This window comes from Leptinotarsa decemlineata, unplaced genomic scaffold (assembly GCF_025532065.1).
Source record: "Leptinotarsa decemlineata unplaced genomic scaffold, Ldec_3_MD MMD2_tig00000505_RagTag_RagTag, whole genome shotgun sequence".
Taxonomy (NCBI): Eukaryota; Metazoa; Arthropoda; class Insecta; order Coleoptera; family Chrysomelidae; genus Leptinotarsa; species Leptinotarsa decemlineata.
Genome location: NW_027412549.1, coordinates 18,027,881 through 18,043,459, shown reverse-complemented (window position 1 = coordinate 18,043,459; position 15,579 = coordinate 18,027,881). Strand labels below are relative to the sequence as shown.

Sequence of the window (15,579 nt, the reverse complement as noted above, 5' to 3'; positions counted from 1 at the left end):
ATAGATCTATTAACTTCTTCAAAATGACATCTAAATTTGAATTAAAACCGCATTTGGCAAACTGACAGCAATAATAATCATTGTACAGTGTTTGGTTGTCATAGAAACGTCGGCAAACGTTTTCATGGCCTAAGTAGATGTTGCGCGCTTATCGAAATCGCGTATTCAACATGGAAACTGTACCGTTTCAATTTGACATGCCACAATTCATAGCTGCCTTGGGTTATCATATAACCAAGGAAATTTTTTTCTCACTATAATGCAGAACTGAGAAATTCTAAGTTCTGAACATACAGAAACAATGAGAGAAGTGGAACATTGAAATATATCAAAAATGCAATGAGATATTTCCTAAATTCATATCAAAATTTGAAACATGCCAAATTTTTACATAAATAAAGCCAGTCTGATTATAAACACGCTCCACTCTACTTGATATTCCGATATATTCAACAAATTGTTAGAAAATTATTAATGCCCAAATTAAAATTGTTAATATGTCAATGTTAATAGTGAAAAAAATTCTATATAAACCTCGACTGAGAAAGCTATTATATACCTCGCACATTATATCCCTCAGCGCTACGCGCCTCTGTATATAAAAATGCTCTGTAAATAATAGCTCACTTCTCACCCTAGGTGTATAATATATTAACATGTGTGACAATGTGATAAAAATGTCCAAAAACGGTATGCTGAACAAGAAAAATCCTTCAGACTAGGAAAAATGATTCGACGTTTTCCAAGCATTCCTTGGCATACAACCACAAGTTTCCGAATCTAAACGATACGGAAATTTTGCATTAGTTTTGCAAGGAAGGGTTGCAAATTCAATTATTTGGAATCCTCGGAAATTCACAAGCATTAACATTGCGGATGCAACCTGTTAAATGATCGAATCGATTTAGTTTACTCACCGGATTTCAAATTAGCATATCCACATTGTCACTAGTAAACAAAATTCAGGTCCGCAATCAAGCTAAGTACCTATATTATTACCTACAGTCGTGCTATATAAAAGCTAATGTAAACAATCATTTTTAGTTTAATGTATACGTTTGAATGTGTGCATATATATATATATATATATATATATATATATATATATATATATATATATATATATATATATATATATATATATATATAAAAAATAAATAGATAAGTACTCTTTGATCATTCCCATATTGATTTCAATTTAAGAGCCACCGGTATACAGCTGTTTCAGCCTATTGGGCATCGTCAGTACCGGGCAGGCGGTCCTCGATTGAAGACAAAATGAGAAAAAACCAAGAAAGTACTTGATAAAAATAGCTGCGTAAACGCAAGCGAAACATAAGTGGAACCACCTATTGGTGTGACACCCAAGTCAACTTGCCAAGTTTTTATGTCAGTGTTGGTGGTTTGACCAATCAACCGACAACTGCGGTAGCAGAAATTTGGGAAGCTAACCTGAAATGCCATCGGAAAACGAATCCACATGTTTCTAGAAATGATATGAAATCTAGAAAGGTTAATGCAGTCAAGCTGCTGGAAAATAATTCCACTTATGTTTCGCTTGCGTTTACGCAGCTATTTTTATCAAGTACTTTCTTGGTTTTTTCTCATTTTGTCTTCAATCGAGGACCGCCTGCCCGGTACTGACGATGCCCAATAGGCTGAAACAGCTGTATACCGGTGGCTCTTAAATTGAAATCAATATGGGAATGATCAAAGAGTACTTATCTATTTATTTTTTGATTTTCATGGAATTATTTTCCAGCAGCTTGACTGCATTAACCTTTCTAGATTTCATATCATTTCTAGAAACATGTGGATTCGTTTTCCGATGGCATTTCAGGTTAGCTTCCCAAATTTCTGCTACCGCAGTTGTCGGTTGATTGGTCAAACCACCAACACTGACATAAAAACTTGGCAAGTTGACTTGGGTGTCACACCAATAGGTGGTTCCACTTATGTTTCGCTTGCGTTTACGCAGCTATTTTTATCAAGTACTTTCTTGGTTTTTTCTCATTTTGTCTTCAATCGAGGACCGCCTGCCCGGTACTGACGATGCCCAATAGGCTGAAACAGCTGTATACCGGTGGCTCTTAAATTGAAATCAATATGGGAATGATCAAAGAGTACTTAACTATTTATTTTTTGATTTTCATGGAATTATTTTCCAGCAGCTTGACTGCATTAACCTTTCTAGATTTTATATATATATATATATATATATATATATATATATATATATATATATATATATATATATATATATACAGAGTGACCCATTTGAAAGCGGGCCACCTCTCTAAAACTGTTATTTATTATCCGATTCAGAAGTTTTTTTTTTCAATAGATAGAGCGTCAATAGTTCTATTAGAGTGCTGTGAAGTCGAAATATAAATAAAATTTTCAAGGCCTACTTCGAATTTTTTTCAAGGTCAAAAATCCAAAAAACATACTAGCGATTTTTTTATATGAAATTTGACGACGCCACTGGATTTGTGATGCTTTCAAATGGTTGTGACTGAAATTTCAAGATGAAATATGTTTTTTTAACAGAAATATAGCATAAGTAAAATTTTTATCACTTTATCTAAATATTTCGAATTGTCGTCATATTAAATCACAATATTATTAATAATATCGTTTAAAATGCTCTTTCACGTCGTTAGCAGTCGAGCTTGTAAACAGCAGTTATTCAAAATGGTGTCAAATTATGTTTCTTTCAAACAGAACTCCATAAAGTATAGAAGATAGTTATGTCCATCAAAACACTGCAGTTTTTTTGTCATCAGAGAAATGAAATATACATCTTTACATCAAATAGTAATCAATATTCAATAATCAATAATAACCAATACTGATGAAATAAATGAACTACAACAAAAAAATGGATTGAGATGAGAGTGCCCAGACATTAATTTCCGTACTTTGTAACTAATTTCCGATTTAATTCGATACGTTTATTCTACCATTTTCTAATGCTAACTAATCATAAGATTCGATCAAAATTCGATCATTGGTTTGGGGTAACATTTATGCAAGCCTGGTCTTATTCTTTCACGCAGTTCCTCTTTGGTGGTTGTCAGTTATTCCGAATATCTACATATCTTGGTTTCATTCAAACATGTTTGGGATGCCACATTTCGAAAATATTATTTTTATTAGAAGGCTTTGAAAGTTAAGTTGCCGTGGAGATGACAAGTCATTAAAATAAAAGACGAAAAGACACAAATTTGTCAGTATTAATAGTGAAGTTTATAACTCTTCAAGTACCTACACTAATAAAGAAGTATGGCAGATAATTTGACTTTGCAGGAGAAAATTGAAATAGTAAAACTTCGTGGTAACAACGACAGATCCGAAAGGGAAGTATGTAGAATTTTCAATAACATGCATCCGGAGCGTCGAAATATTAGCAGAGCTACAGTTGGAAGAGTAAACAAAATTTTCAATCAGTATGGAGCTGTTAGTAAACATATCCTGAAGAATATTAATACTGTACAAAGGCAGAGACGAAATAATTCTGAACGAATTCGAAATTATTTTAATAATAATCCGAAAACAAGTGTGAGAATTGCAAGTTTGGACATCAACTTACCGCGTGAAACAATAAGGAGAAATCTTAGGAAATATAATAATATGAAGCCCTTTAAACCAAAGTTTCTTCACACCTTAGAAGAAGGCGATAATGAAAAGAGGATGGAGTATAGTTTATGGGCTCAAGGAGAATATCTAAATAACAGGAATTTTCTGAAAAAAATTTTGTTCAGTGACGAGGCAACATTCACAACCAATGGAACAGTTAATTCTCAAAATTCAAGGTACTGGACGGAAGAAAATCCACATTGGATAATAAATTGCAGAAGACAGTACTCCCAAAAAATAAATGTTTGGTGCGGAATATTACATACCAGAATAATTGGCCCCTTTTTTTTTGAAAACAATTTGAATGGTCAAATTTTTTTGAATTTTTTGAAAAACGAGTTTTCCAACGCTATGGATGAACTTCCACTAGCAGAAGAGGCCCATATTCTATTTCAATTAGATGGCTGTTCCATCCACAATAGCAGGATTGTTAGAGATTGGCTGGAAGAAAATTTTCCTAATCGGTGGATAGGGCGAAATAGTTCACTGATTGAGTTTCCCCCCAGATCCCCGGACTTGACTCCACTTGATTTTTTTTTATGGGGCACCGTTAAGGAAAAAGTATACAAAACTCGCCCAACGAGCAAAGAGGAACTGCGTGAAAGAATAAGACAGGCTTGCAGAGATATCACCCCAAATCAATTATTGAATGTTTTGGTTAACATTAGAAAACGATATGATAAATGTATCGAATTGAATGGAGATTTGGTGGAACAGTCCAAAATTTAATGTGTGGGCATTGTCATGTTAATACATTCTTTTGTAGTGGTTCATTTATGGTTTTAATATTGATAATTATATTATGATATAAAGATGTGTATTTCTATTCTTTGACAACAAACTGCAGTGTGCTAATAAAGATAACTATATCGCACATAAAGTTGTTATGTTCTGAAGAAGTATTTCAAACCATATTATTTACAAAATTGTTATTTAATATACAACTATTTGAATTATTTTGACAGTGATTGGTATATTTTACTTATGCCATATTTCTGTTAAAATACATTATTTTATCTTGAAATTTCAGTCACAACCATTTGAAAGCATCACAAATCCAGTGGCGTCGTCAAATTTCATATAAAAAAATCGCTAGTATGTTTTTTGGATTTTTGACCTTGAAAAAAATTCGAAGTAGGCCTTGAAAATTTTATTTATATTTCGACTTCACAGCACTCTAATAGAACTATTGACGCTCTATCTATTGAAAAAAAAAACTTCTGAATCGGATAATAAATAACAGTTTTAGAGAGGTGGCCCGCTTTCAAATGGGTCACTCTGTATATAGTTGTCTAAAATATGTTCACGCAAATCCAGAGATGTTCTCAAAAAATGTACTCGATCATTCTTATGATACCAGAAATAAACATCTACAGCAAGTTCCTCTTCATCGATTGAAGAAAACACAGCAAGGATGCGATTATTGGGGCGCAAAATTATATAATAAAATTCCAGACTTTGCAAAAAAGAAACACTCGAATGAATTCTCCATCTGGCAGAAAAATGTCCTAATAGAAAAATGTTTCTATTCAATAGAAGATTTTATAAATGAATAATACATGTACTACATCTCTTGTAGATTTACATGTGAATGATAATTTTGTATATATTTATTTATTTTATTTTGATCTGTGCATCTCTGTGTATATGTATTTTAATTTTAATTTTAATACTAAGGAAATAACGACGTTGTAATGTTTCATTTACAATGAATAAATTGATTGATTGATTGATTGATTGATTGATTGATACAGTACAGTTAAACGAAAAATGGCAAATTTTTAAACTCTATACGATGCCATATTTAAATTTTAAAGTCGACGTGTAATACATTTATGGGCTACAATCATAAGGTTTTTTAAAATATTAGTTTATTTCATTCAATTATATTAGCCACATATCAAAACAATCGTTGACATTCACATCTTTAACACATTTGCGAAAAATAATGTCTATAGACGTCTTTGACGTAATATGACAACCTCTGATTTTCGGCGTTATTAGCTGTTAGTTGTTACATTGGCTGGAAACTTGAGGAAGATTTCCGAAAACGAATAAGATATGTAGGTCACGGTCTTGTAAAAATCAGTTCAATCAAGCGAAGGTATTGATTCATCAACAAATTTTCTGAAAATTATTTACCTAGATTCTAAAGATTGTTTATTGTCATGTTTCAAACTTATGAAAATAAAACAAGTTATATTGAAAAAAAAGTTATATATAGGATGAAACTATAGTAACGTTTATGAGTTTCTACCACGTAGTAAGAACGCCATCAATTTATTGATCATGTGTACTTGAAAAGCTAATGCTTTTCAGATAAAGCAATGTCAACCATTCAGAAAAGGTATTGTTGTCGTCCTTGGAAAGTTAGAAACATATCGTTTGTAATAAAAAGTGTCTGGTTCTACAGATTTGTTAAATGAGCAGATATTAAAAATGTTTGATTTTGTTTCCATTGGCATATTTCATAAAGCTCTAGTCATAAACATATATTTACCATGATTTGATTATACAAATCACTAAACAAATGTAATTAAAGGATTTATAGAAAAATTATAAAATTGTGAAATAAAAATAATACATTGTTGCCTTCATTTTTACAAATAACTTTCGAAAATGTCGGATTCGTGTTATTCTACCGTTATTATTCATATCAAGAAAAATACATGGGCTGTTCAAAAAATAAGGTAAATGTTCAAATTTCGCGGACTCCTTGTACTCGATTAGGGAGTTTTAAATCTTTTATGTTGGTACTTTCGTCTAGAACATATGTTTACAGTTTCAACTGTTTAGCATGTTAAGTTTGTTGGTGAGAGGCATAAAAGTTAGAAATGTTTTGCGAGCTATTACAAAAAAAACTGAACCAGAGAATTTGCATAAAATTTTGTGTGAAAAATTGTATTAGGTGCTCAAAAATACTTGAAATGTTGACGATGATTATACTCTGAGTCAGAAAAATGTTTACAAGCGGTACAAGCTCTTCACAGAAGGTTAAGAAGATGTGAATGACGACGCTCGCCCTGGACGCTTCAGCACATCAACAACCTATGAAAATGTTGAGAAAGTAAAGAAAATTATTATGGAGAATCGTCGAATCACTATTACAGAAGTTGCTGAGGACGTCGGTATATAGGTTGGCTTATGCCATGCAATTTTTTCGTAAATTTTGGGCATGAAGCTTGCGGCAGAGAATGGGGAATGTTCCTCAATTTGGGTTATTACAGCAAATGCAAGTTTGAACAAAATAAAGTTGAGTTTGATTCATGAGTTTTTCAAATTCACTTCTGAAAGTATTCAAATTGATGTTTCAAATGTTGGATTTTAATTTTTAAAGGGATACCTAGATATTCTTCTTTAGAAAAGGAAAAATATCTTTATAAATCAACAATTAAGGCAAAATATAAATTATAGTTCAATACCACCTCCACAAGCCACATAAACAACAGTTGTTTTGTTATTTATTTATATAGAGGAAGACAGGTTAGGTGTAAAAAATGTCATGTGTCACAGAATGTCTCGGAACTCGGAACGTAAGTAAACAGAACAGCACACTTCTGAAATATGTCATCTTTGTTTGTCTCATACAGGTAACAGATTCGTTGTCCTTTATTAGCTATAACCGATGTTGCCTAATGGTGAAATAGAAACGAATCCCTTTAAATGTTGAGTGCATTCCTCTTTTTTAAGTATTTAAATAATTTTTTAAAGAAAACGGTTGAAATGATAAGTCTAAAATGCGTTGTTTTAGAGCTCTTTTATGAAAACTACTTGATTTTCGTCAGGAGGAACATTCTCCATTGCTGAATTTTGACCGTCGCCTGAGCATTGCCCAGAAATTGTTGAATGACTTCACCGTCGATCCAGATTCGTTTGAGAGGGTCATGACTGGCGAAAAATCGTGGGTATATGGTTATGACATCAAATAAAAGAGCCTAGGAGAGCCAAGACTCAAAAAGCCCGCCAAGTTCGATCGTATGCCGGGGTTTTGCTTACTGTTTTCTTCGATTACCATAGCGTAGTATATCAGGAGTTCTTGTCATATGGTCGTACGGTCAATAAGAAGTATAATCTTGAAGTGATGCGCCGCTTGCGAGAAGCAATACGAAGAGAACATCCGGTTTTGTGGAAAAACAATTCATGGATTTTGCATCACGATAATATACCTGTTCACTCGATAGTGCTTGTTCGTGATTTTTTGACAAACACAACATCGTAACCATGCCTCAGCCACCGTATTTACCAGATTTGCCCCCTGCGACTCTTTTTTTTCCCAAGATTGAAGAGACCGATGAAAAAAGAAGAATGACATTTTATTGACCTCAAATTACAATTTCTGTTACATTCGAAGATATTTGCAATAACAAAATTTGCTTAGGTACGCCATACTGAAAATATAAAAAGTATACATAGAGTACATAAAAAAATCTCACAATACAATAGTTGTGACTCACAATATAAATACACATATATACACACACACCCACATATACACACACATGTAGGTACATATATTAGGTCTACTGACAATTGAGTACCTAATCAATCTTATAGAAAGCTTGGGTGACAAGTAAAGTTTTTACTTTGAACTTCAATTCTTAAGGTGTTTCCACTCACTAGGCAAAGTGTTATAAATTTTTATAGGAAGAAACTCCGTTTGTTTGGCTGTGTTTTGGTAATGCATCTTCAGTAGCCTGATGATATATTTGTGTTTTGTATCATAATGGTGAATCCTGGAGCCACTATTACATTTATTTTTATTTTTATGTACAAACAATACTGCTTCTAGTATATACATGGAAGGTAATGTAAGTATGACCCATTTTATAAAGATTGGTTTAGTTAGCATGGGTTCTGGAATCAAATTTTCCTAAATCTCTCATTATCTTTTTTTGGATAATGAATACTTCACTTGCATGTGAGGAAGCACCCCATATCAGTATTTCATAGTTTAAGTGGCAATGAGCCATGCCAAAATATGCAGTTCTCAGCACATCGTTCGAAACTAAACTCCTCAGTCCTCTCAATGCGAAAGGACGGCGTTTTTCGACGATTGAGAGGATAACAATCGAATCATTCTGAGAGCTCTCGGACATACCAAAAAGTGCATATCAGAGCTACTAAGAGGATTGGAATAAACGCTGACACAAGTGTACTATATCTCAGCGGAACTACTTTGAAGGGAGAAATTGATGAATACATGAAAATTCACTCCATGTTTCGAAAAGTTATAAGGAATACACCGCAACATAAGAGTAGGAAAGTTTTCATCAACATATTTCTCTATTCGAAAAGGTACTAGAGAAACACTCATAACTACTGCGAGTATATAAATATTCAAAACTCCAGTGTGAAATCGTTTGAAACTTTCTCAGGTACAGTTTCCTCAAAATTCAATATCACACAAATTTCGGAACATACCTGCTGTTGAAGATTGCCATTTTCCGATGTAATATATGGATCAGAAGTGTTTGTGATCGTTATACTTCCGAGGCAGTATTTGCCTAGGATATTATCCGATAGCGATTTTGTTTCCACACATTGCTTGAAGTCCCCCATTTCCCCAAAGTTGTATGAAATCAGTCCCACAGGTACCTTGGAGGTTGCATCCCACACTAAAAAACCAAAATCTCATTCTACACTGTAATAAAGTAGTTGATGAAAATATATCACATGAAGCAGCATAACAAAATATAGATAGATGGATAAATTTATTCAGGTAATTACCTACAAAGTATCTACAAATATATGTGGATCTACGACTTTGTAGGTACTGTGGCAGATGCCCAACGGAAAAACAACAACTAACCAAGCTAATGCCGCGCAGAGAGTTGAAGTAAAACCATCAGGCACATGTGCAACGTCTTCGACTTTGAAGTCGGTTTCTGCTTTTCATAGTGGGAAATTATTTCCCACTATGAAAAGCAGAAATAAATTTCGTTTGGTCGATTCGACCGATTTGATTCGACTTTTTCTCAATTAGACCAGAATCACAAGGGAATTGATCTTAGCAAATTGACCATTTATAATTTCAAAGTCAATTGAAACAGTCAGTAATGATTTTCGTAATATTTAATTGTGCGATTTCCACTGTTTTGTTGTAATATCGACTAGTCACACGCCCCGGCTCCGCACCGGTGCAATGATGATACCAAATATAAATTCACCCATGGACGCTCCTTTTTCCCCTGCGGCTGGCGCCCCAGTTGGAATATTCAAAAGTGATTTCTTATTGAAAATCTACAACATAAAACGAACCTACTTATGAAATTTCAGCCACCGAAAATATAGCGGTACGGAGAAATAGTGATGAATAGTTAGTATATTTTCAAATATTCTAACTGGGAAGCCCCAGGGGGCATCTACAACATAAAACGAACCTACATACAAAATTTCAGCCTTCGCAAATATAGCGGTAACGAGAAATAGTGATGAAAAAGTAATTTTCATATGAAAACGCGCCCATTTTACCCCCACGAGGGACGCCCCAGTTGGATGCGCATCTAACACCTAATAAGTATCTATATACCAAATTTTAGCTTCCTAGGACTTTCGTATTCATAAGTAAAGATTCTTTTTGTATATTTATTTCAGAAGTACCAAAAGACCTCAAAACTGTATCGAACATTTTCATTTTTGAACGTAAATTTTATTCAAAGAATGTAAACTTTCACGGCAGTTTGCCTGTTTTTTTCGCCTTTTTTGGCCGTGGTCTACAGGTTTTTATGCCTGACGATTCGTCTATCACTGCGGTAGACATTATAAAAGGCGATGAAGTAACAGTCGATGTGCTTGAGTTTCAGCATGATGAGAAACCAATAATTAGGTCGACAAAAACATTCAGACAAAGTCTAAGATCAGCTAAGGACCTCAGAGGACTTTTGGCAACAGCCGGGGTATACCGGATTTCTTGTAGCTGCAGGCCAGTCTACATGGGAACCACGAAAAGAAGTGTAGGTACCCGTCTCTCTGAGCACAAAAAAAATTGTCGACTTGGATGAATGACAAATCAGCTGTAGCCTAATATGCTCTCAACAAAGAAAATGCAGTGATAACGTATTCTAAAAACACTTTATTGTCTTAATGACACGCCCGAGGAAGCCATTGTATGGCGAAACAGGGATAGTTTCACTAGAGAAGAAGAGGCAATGGACATTAAGAAACTCTGACTACCTGTCCTTAATTGTACACAGACAAGGTTAGGTAATCCCATTGAGAGAAACCAAGCCACGCTCACTGATAATAATATAAAACCAGCTAGCATCTCAGTTAATGCGTTCAGAACAGCGGGAGCACCAAATGGGATACTGCGACTGGTAACATCGCCCAGGATAATGTCTACCGCGGTAGTAGACGGAACGTCAGACATAAAAACCTGCAGACCACGGCCGATAAATAGAAAAATAGCTTTCACAGAATGTATTTTCTATTAGGGTTTGAAAATCTAAATTTAGGAACTGATTGTAATAATATGATAGGAATAACATGTTAAAAGGTAAGACCTCATTAGTCCTTACCTCGCACAAGTTTCGACTTCTGAGAGTTGACGTTCGTAGGGCCGCGACAGCTGGTTAACGGAAAAACTGATTTTTTCCTAAGGTGTTTCCTAACTACGGTATTAAAACTTCAGAGGGTGATTCAACGCCCCTAACAAATCATCCTCTGAAGTTTCGTACTGTAGTTAGGAAATTCCTGCATAGTGTCCACTATATAGTTGCTCCAAAAACGGTAATATTATAAGGTTACATTTATCTTCTATATTGAAGAGCGTTTTCAAGTCCAGGCGGTAGCCAAATGGACGATTTGAAGGTGTTTGTTGTTTTGCTTCATGAAATATATAAATTCTAAAAAGTATTTGTTTTGCTTGGAGACATTCAATCTGATTGAAAATATGCTTTTTATATTTTTCCGCATATCTTTTATGAATCCTGAAAAGAAAACAATAGTTATTTTGTTACTCAATGAAGTGACAAGTATTCGCTAACTTGAGAAATACACGAAATAGACAAACGTATTTTAGGTACATACTTTCGAATTTTGACAAATGATTTTTTTTTGGTAAACAAAACCGAGATACGAATTGAAAATGAAAAATTTTTAGGAGAGATAGTTTTTCCGGCTTCTCACTTAACCATCATAAAGAGTTTTTATAGTAGTTATTTTTCAAATTGAAAGGGGTATATTTTTCGCATAGATTAATTTTTGGGAAAGAAAAGTTTTGGCTTTCTACTTCTCCATCTTTATACAAAAAATGTGGGAATCTTCCGAAAAAAAGAAGAAAGCAATTAATTCAAAAATGAATCATATACCAAGTTGTGTAGGGCATGCAAAGAAGTAACTTTCAGACACGAACTGGAAGAAAAAGAACTCAATGGAATCAGATATCATTCACAGGATTGCTACACAATAAAGTAAATGAAAGAGGTAAAATTTCACTCACATGAATCCCTGTCATTACAAGATGAAGCACTCAATTCATTCATAAAATTTCGACTTTGTGTCACGATGTCATCGATGAAAGTATGTAATGACAGTTACTCGCTCATTTGACTCAATTCCAGACATAGAAATTTTGCTTGAATTGAAAGGGGTATATTTTCAGGAGAGATTGATTTTCGGAAACAAAGTTTTGGCTTTCCAGTTTTTCATCTTCATTCACACAATACTGTGTGAAGCTCGAAAATGCTATCGCGGTTTTGTGAACCTTCAAGTGGAAATCTCACATTAAATTGTGTTTCTTGAATACGTATATTACTATGTTCATGTCAACAACTAAAATATAACAACACTGAATATATCGATCGTCTATTGATCGTCTAGGACAAGTACTACCAGGGTGGTTCCAGAAATCCCCGGCCTGACCTAGAGATGGCGGTAGTTATTTGAAAAATATCAGTGTGTTAGTGAGAAAATTAGACATTCTTCATAAAAGAATATTAAAAATAATGCTCTTCTAACCGTTTAGTTACCCCTCTGTAGAATTATTTCGTGATGCAAATATACTGAGCATTAGAAAATTGTATTTATATAATATCATTGCATATCTCTATAAAATTAGACGAAAATTACCAAAAATCGATCATAACTATGACACAAGAACAAAGTGTAACGAATATGTCATAATAAACAAAACCAAAAAATCTATGGGACAGAGATGTTTCACACACATATCACTCAAGGTTTTTAATTTACTTCCAGAGATGTACAAAATATACATTCACTCCAGAAATTCTTACCGTCTCCTCAAAAAACGTTTCAAAACCTTTTTATTGACCACAGATTCTGAAGTGATAAATGAATTGTTTTGATTTACTATAATGAAATTGTTGATCACCTGATATAACAGGTAAATGCTATAATTATTATCTTAATTATTTTGTTTTCCTCTCTTTCTGTTTTGCTTTGTATTTGGCTCAGATTCTGAAAACAAAAACTATGTCAACTCATACAACCAACCTGGTTAATATGAGGTTTCTATGTTTATAGTATCTGAATTGTAATGTAGCTACCAGTTTCTTCATAATAAACATATTATTATTATTATAAATATTTTCATTCATAAATATTTTTAAACATTAGAGAGTACACAATCTATAAATCATATGTTTCAAGTTTGAAGACGCTGCGTTGCTTAGTATTTGTTTGGCAGCAATCAATCCTGAAAGTTTTCGGGAATTCGTGAAAATGGAGAAAATTGGTCAGTGTTATGTGGTACAATATTTTTATCTGAAAGGCATCAGCTCAACCAGTATGAAAGATGAATTGTATTCTACTCAGGGCGAGTCTGCTTCTTCGTTTACAACAGTAAAATAATGGGAAGTAGAGGGAAGAGAAACAGTGAAGAAAATCCACAAGGCGGCACTAAATGATCGTCTACTGAAAGCTGGTCTGGATTCCTGCTGACTCCCTTGCAATGGAGGGTGCTGCCTTGCAGCTTCATCGGACCAGAACCTGTCATTGGCATAGTTTTAGGCTCTGGCAAACAAATATTTAACACCTGGATGGCAAGAAAATGTATGCACTTCTGGCAGAATCTTCCAGGATTGGCTGACTCCAAGGCGTTTATTCACCCTTCGGGTTACGGTGGAGGATCAAATAGACCCACTTACTTTGGGCACTTTGGACCTAACCTAACATAACCTCTTATGCAAACTTATTGCGGCGTTTGAGTGAATAAACGGCATTCGGCTAAAAAAAAGTGTTGATTTATCAAGACAATGCACCAGCTCACAAATTCATTATCGCAATGACCAAAATTAATGAATTGAAGTTTGAATTGCTTCCCCATGCACCCGATTCGCCAGATTTAACCTTTCTCTCACGATTTTCTGTTCTTAAACTTGAAAAAATGGCTCAGTGGTCAAAGATTTTCCAACGATGAATAACTAATGTCGGTTATTAATGGCTATTTTGAGAAACAGGACAGTTCTCATTATAAAAACGGTATCGAACTTATGCAACGTCGTGTACAGAGCTGCAAGGAGATTATGTTGAGAAATAAAGAAAAATTTTTCAAACATTTTTGTTTTTTTTTTGTTTGGCGGGGAGATTCTGGGACAATGCTCGTACTTATTCAGAAAATTGCTGAACAGTTTGAAAAAATATGGATTAACTGATAATTACTTCTCAGAGCCCAATTATTCTCCGCTGTGGAATTCTTCAAATTTTCTGCACTCAGCTCCAACGCTAATCTACATTTCTTGCTAACTTTGGCAATTTTGTTTTTGTTTTCGACGGTTTCCAACAAAAAATTTCCATTAATTTCACCGATTTTGAACAAACACACAAAAATTAAAATCGCTTTCATTGCGCTTAATGCACTGATAACTCACTGGCGCGAACCGACGAGTTACTTTGTTTTATATAATAATCAGTTGATGCCAAACACAGATACCTAACTAATTGACTGGTGATTAGAAATTTTGTTTTCAAGTGTCATGGGTGATTGACCCTCACAGAAAATGCATTTTCGGTGTGATAAGATTTTCTGTGAGTACTCTGCCGACACCCATTAGAAATACTGACATCATTTCGACATTGAAATATTCAGTAGAAAACAACGAGTTTCGGTTGGACTAAAAGTGGGTTAGCTGATAACGTTTTTCAGGTTTACTTCGAATCGGCTGCGACACTTCAGTGTGAAATTAATTCAAGGTTTCGGTGTTTTCTGACAGTCAATCATTTTTTTTGCTGAACCATATTTGCAGTGATAAAAACTTTGTTTCGTTTTTTTTTAACTCTGTTCAGAAATGTATTAGCTTCATATACAGTTGGAGAGATCATTGACATGGCATGTGTAGGAGATGCATGTTGTCAAATTGAAAATTGCTCTTACTTTCAGGAAATTTTCAAGAGGGATAATTTCACGGAATATTTTCAGTTCTCGTGGTTTAACTCTCTTAAAAAAAAAGAAGGGTTAATAAGTAGTTGGTATCCGCGACTTTGGCCGCGTAGAATTTGGTTTGTCAGATTAAGATTCGTGGCAGACCATTTTAAACAAATGTTTATTTTTACTTTAGAAATATAGTAACTTTCGCACAGAGCGGTGTCTGTGCGAAAGTGGCGATTCACATTGAATTTGAATTGCTGGAAATTAAATCTGTTTGGAAACACATTCTCAGGAAGTTTATTACAATACATACAATACAATGCAATATCTTTATTCCTCAAAATGATCACTTCACAATGATATAGGAGTCGTCAATGGTAAAAAACATGAAATGTATATTATGTATATTAGTACAAAATACATAAATTTAACACATGAGAGTGCTTGTTCAAAATAAACAATTAAAAGTGCTTATACATGTACATATTAGCTGAAATAGGCAATGCCGGAATGATATTCATTGTTGATTGGCGAATGTGGATATTCCAAATATTCATTAATATTGTAAAAACAACCATCTACAAGATAGTCTCTGATTCTCCGTTTGAATA

At 34.0% G+C, this 15,579-nt stretch overlaps 1 protein-coding gene across 3 annotated transcripts in view; it reads right to left on the bottom strand.

Annotated features, from left to right (window-relative positions):
• LOC141479869 (nose resistant to fluoxetine protein 6-like) overlaps positions 1-14,753 on the bottom strand; it is a 95,628-nt gene extending 80,875 nt beyond the window's left edge. For 2 of the 3 annotated variants that reach the window (XR_012465210.1, XR_012465209.1), the window contains exons 1-2: positions 14,263-14,753; positions 9,061-9,254 (exon numbers count right to left, since the gene is read on the bottom strand). Coding sequence is in view for 1 of the 3 variants with exons in the window: in XM_074174105.1 (XP_074030206.1) it covers positions 9,061-9,254; positions 14,263-14,446 (378 nt within the window). In the remaining 2 variants the exon portion in view is untranslated. The remainder of the gene's footprint in view (positions 1-9,060; positions 9,255-14,262) is intronic. The other variant, XM_074174105.1, reaches the window with a different exon arrangement.
• Positions 14,754-15,579: the final 826 nt, after the last annotated feature.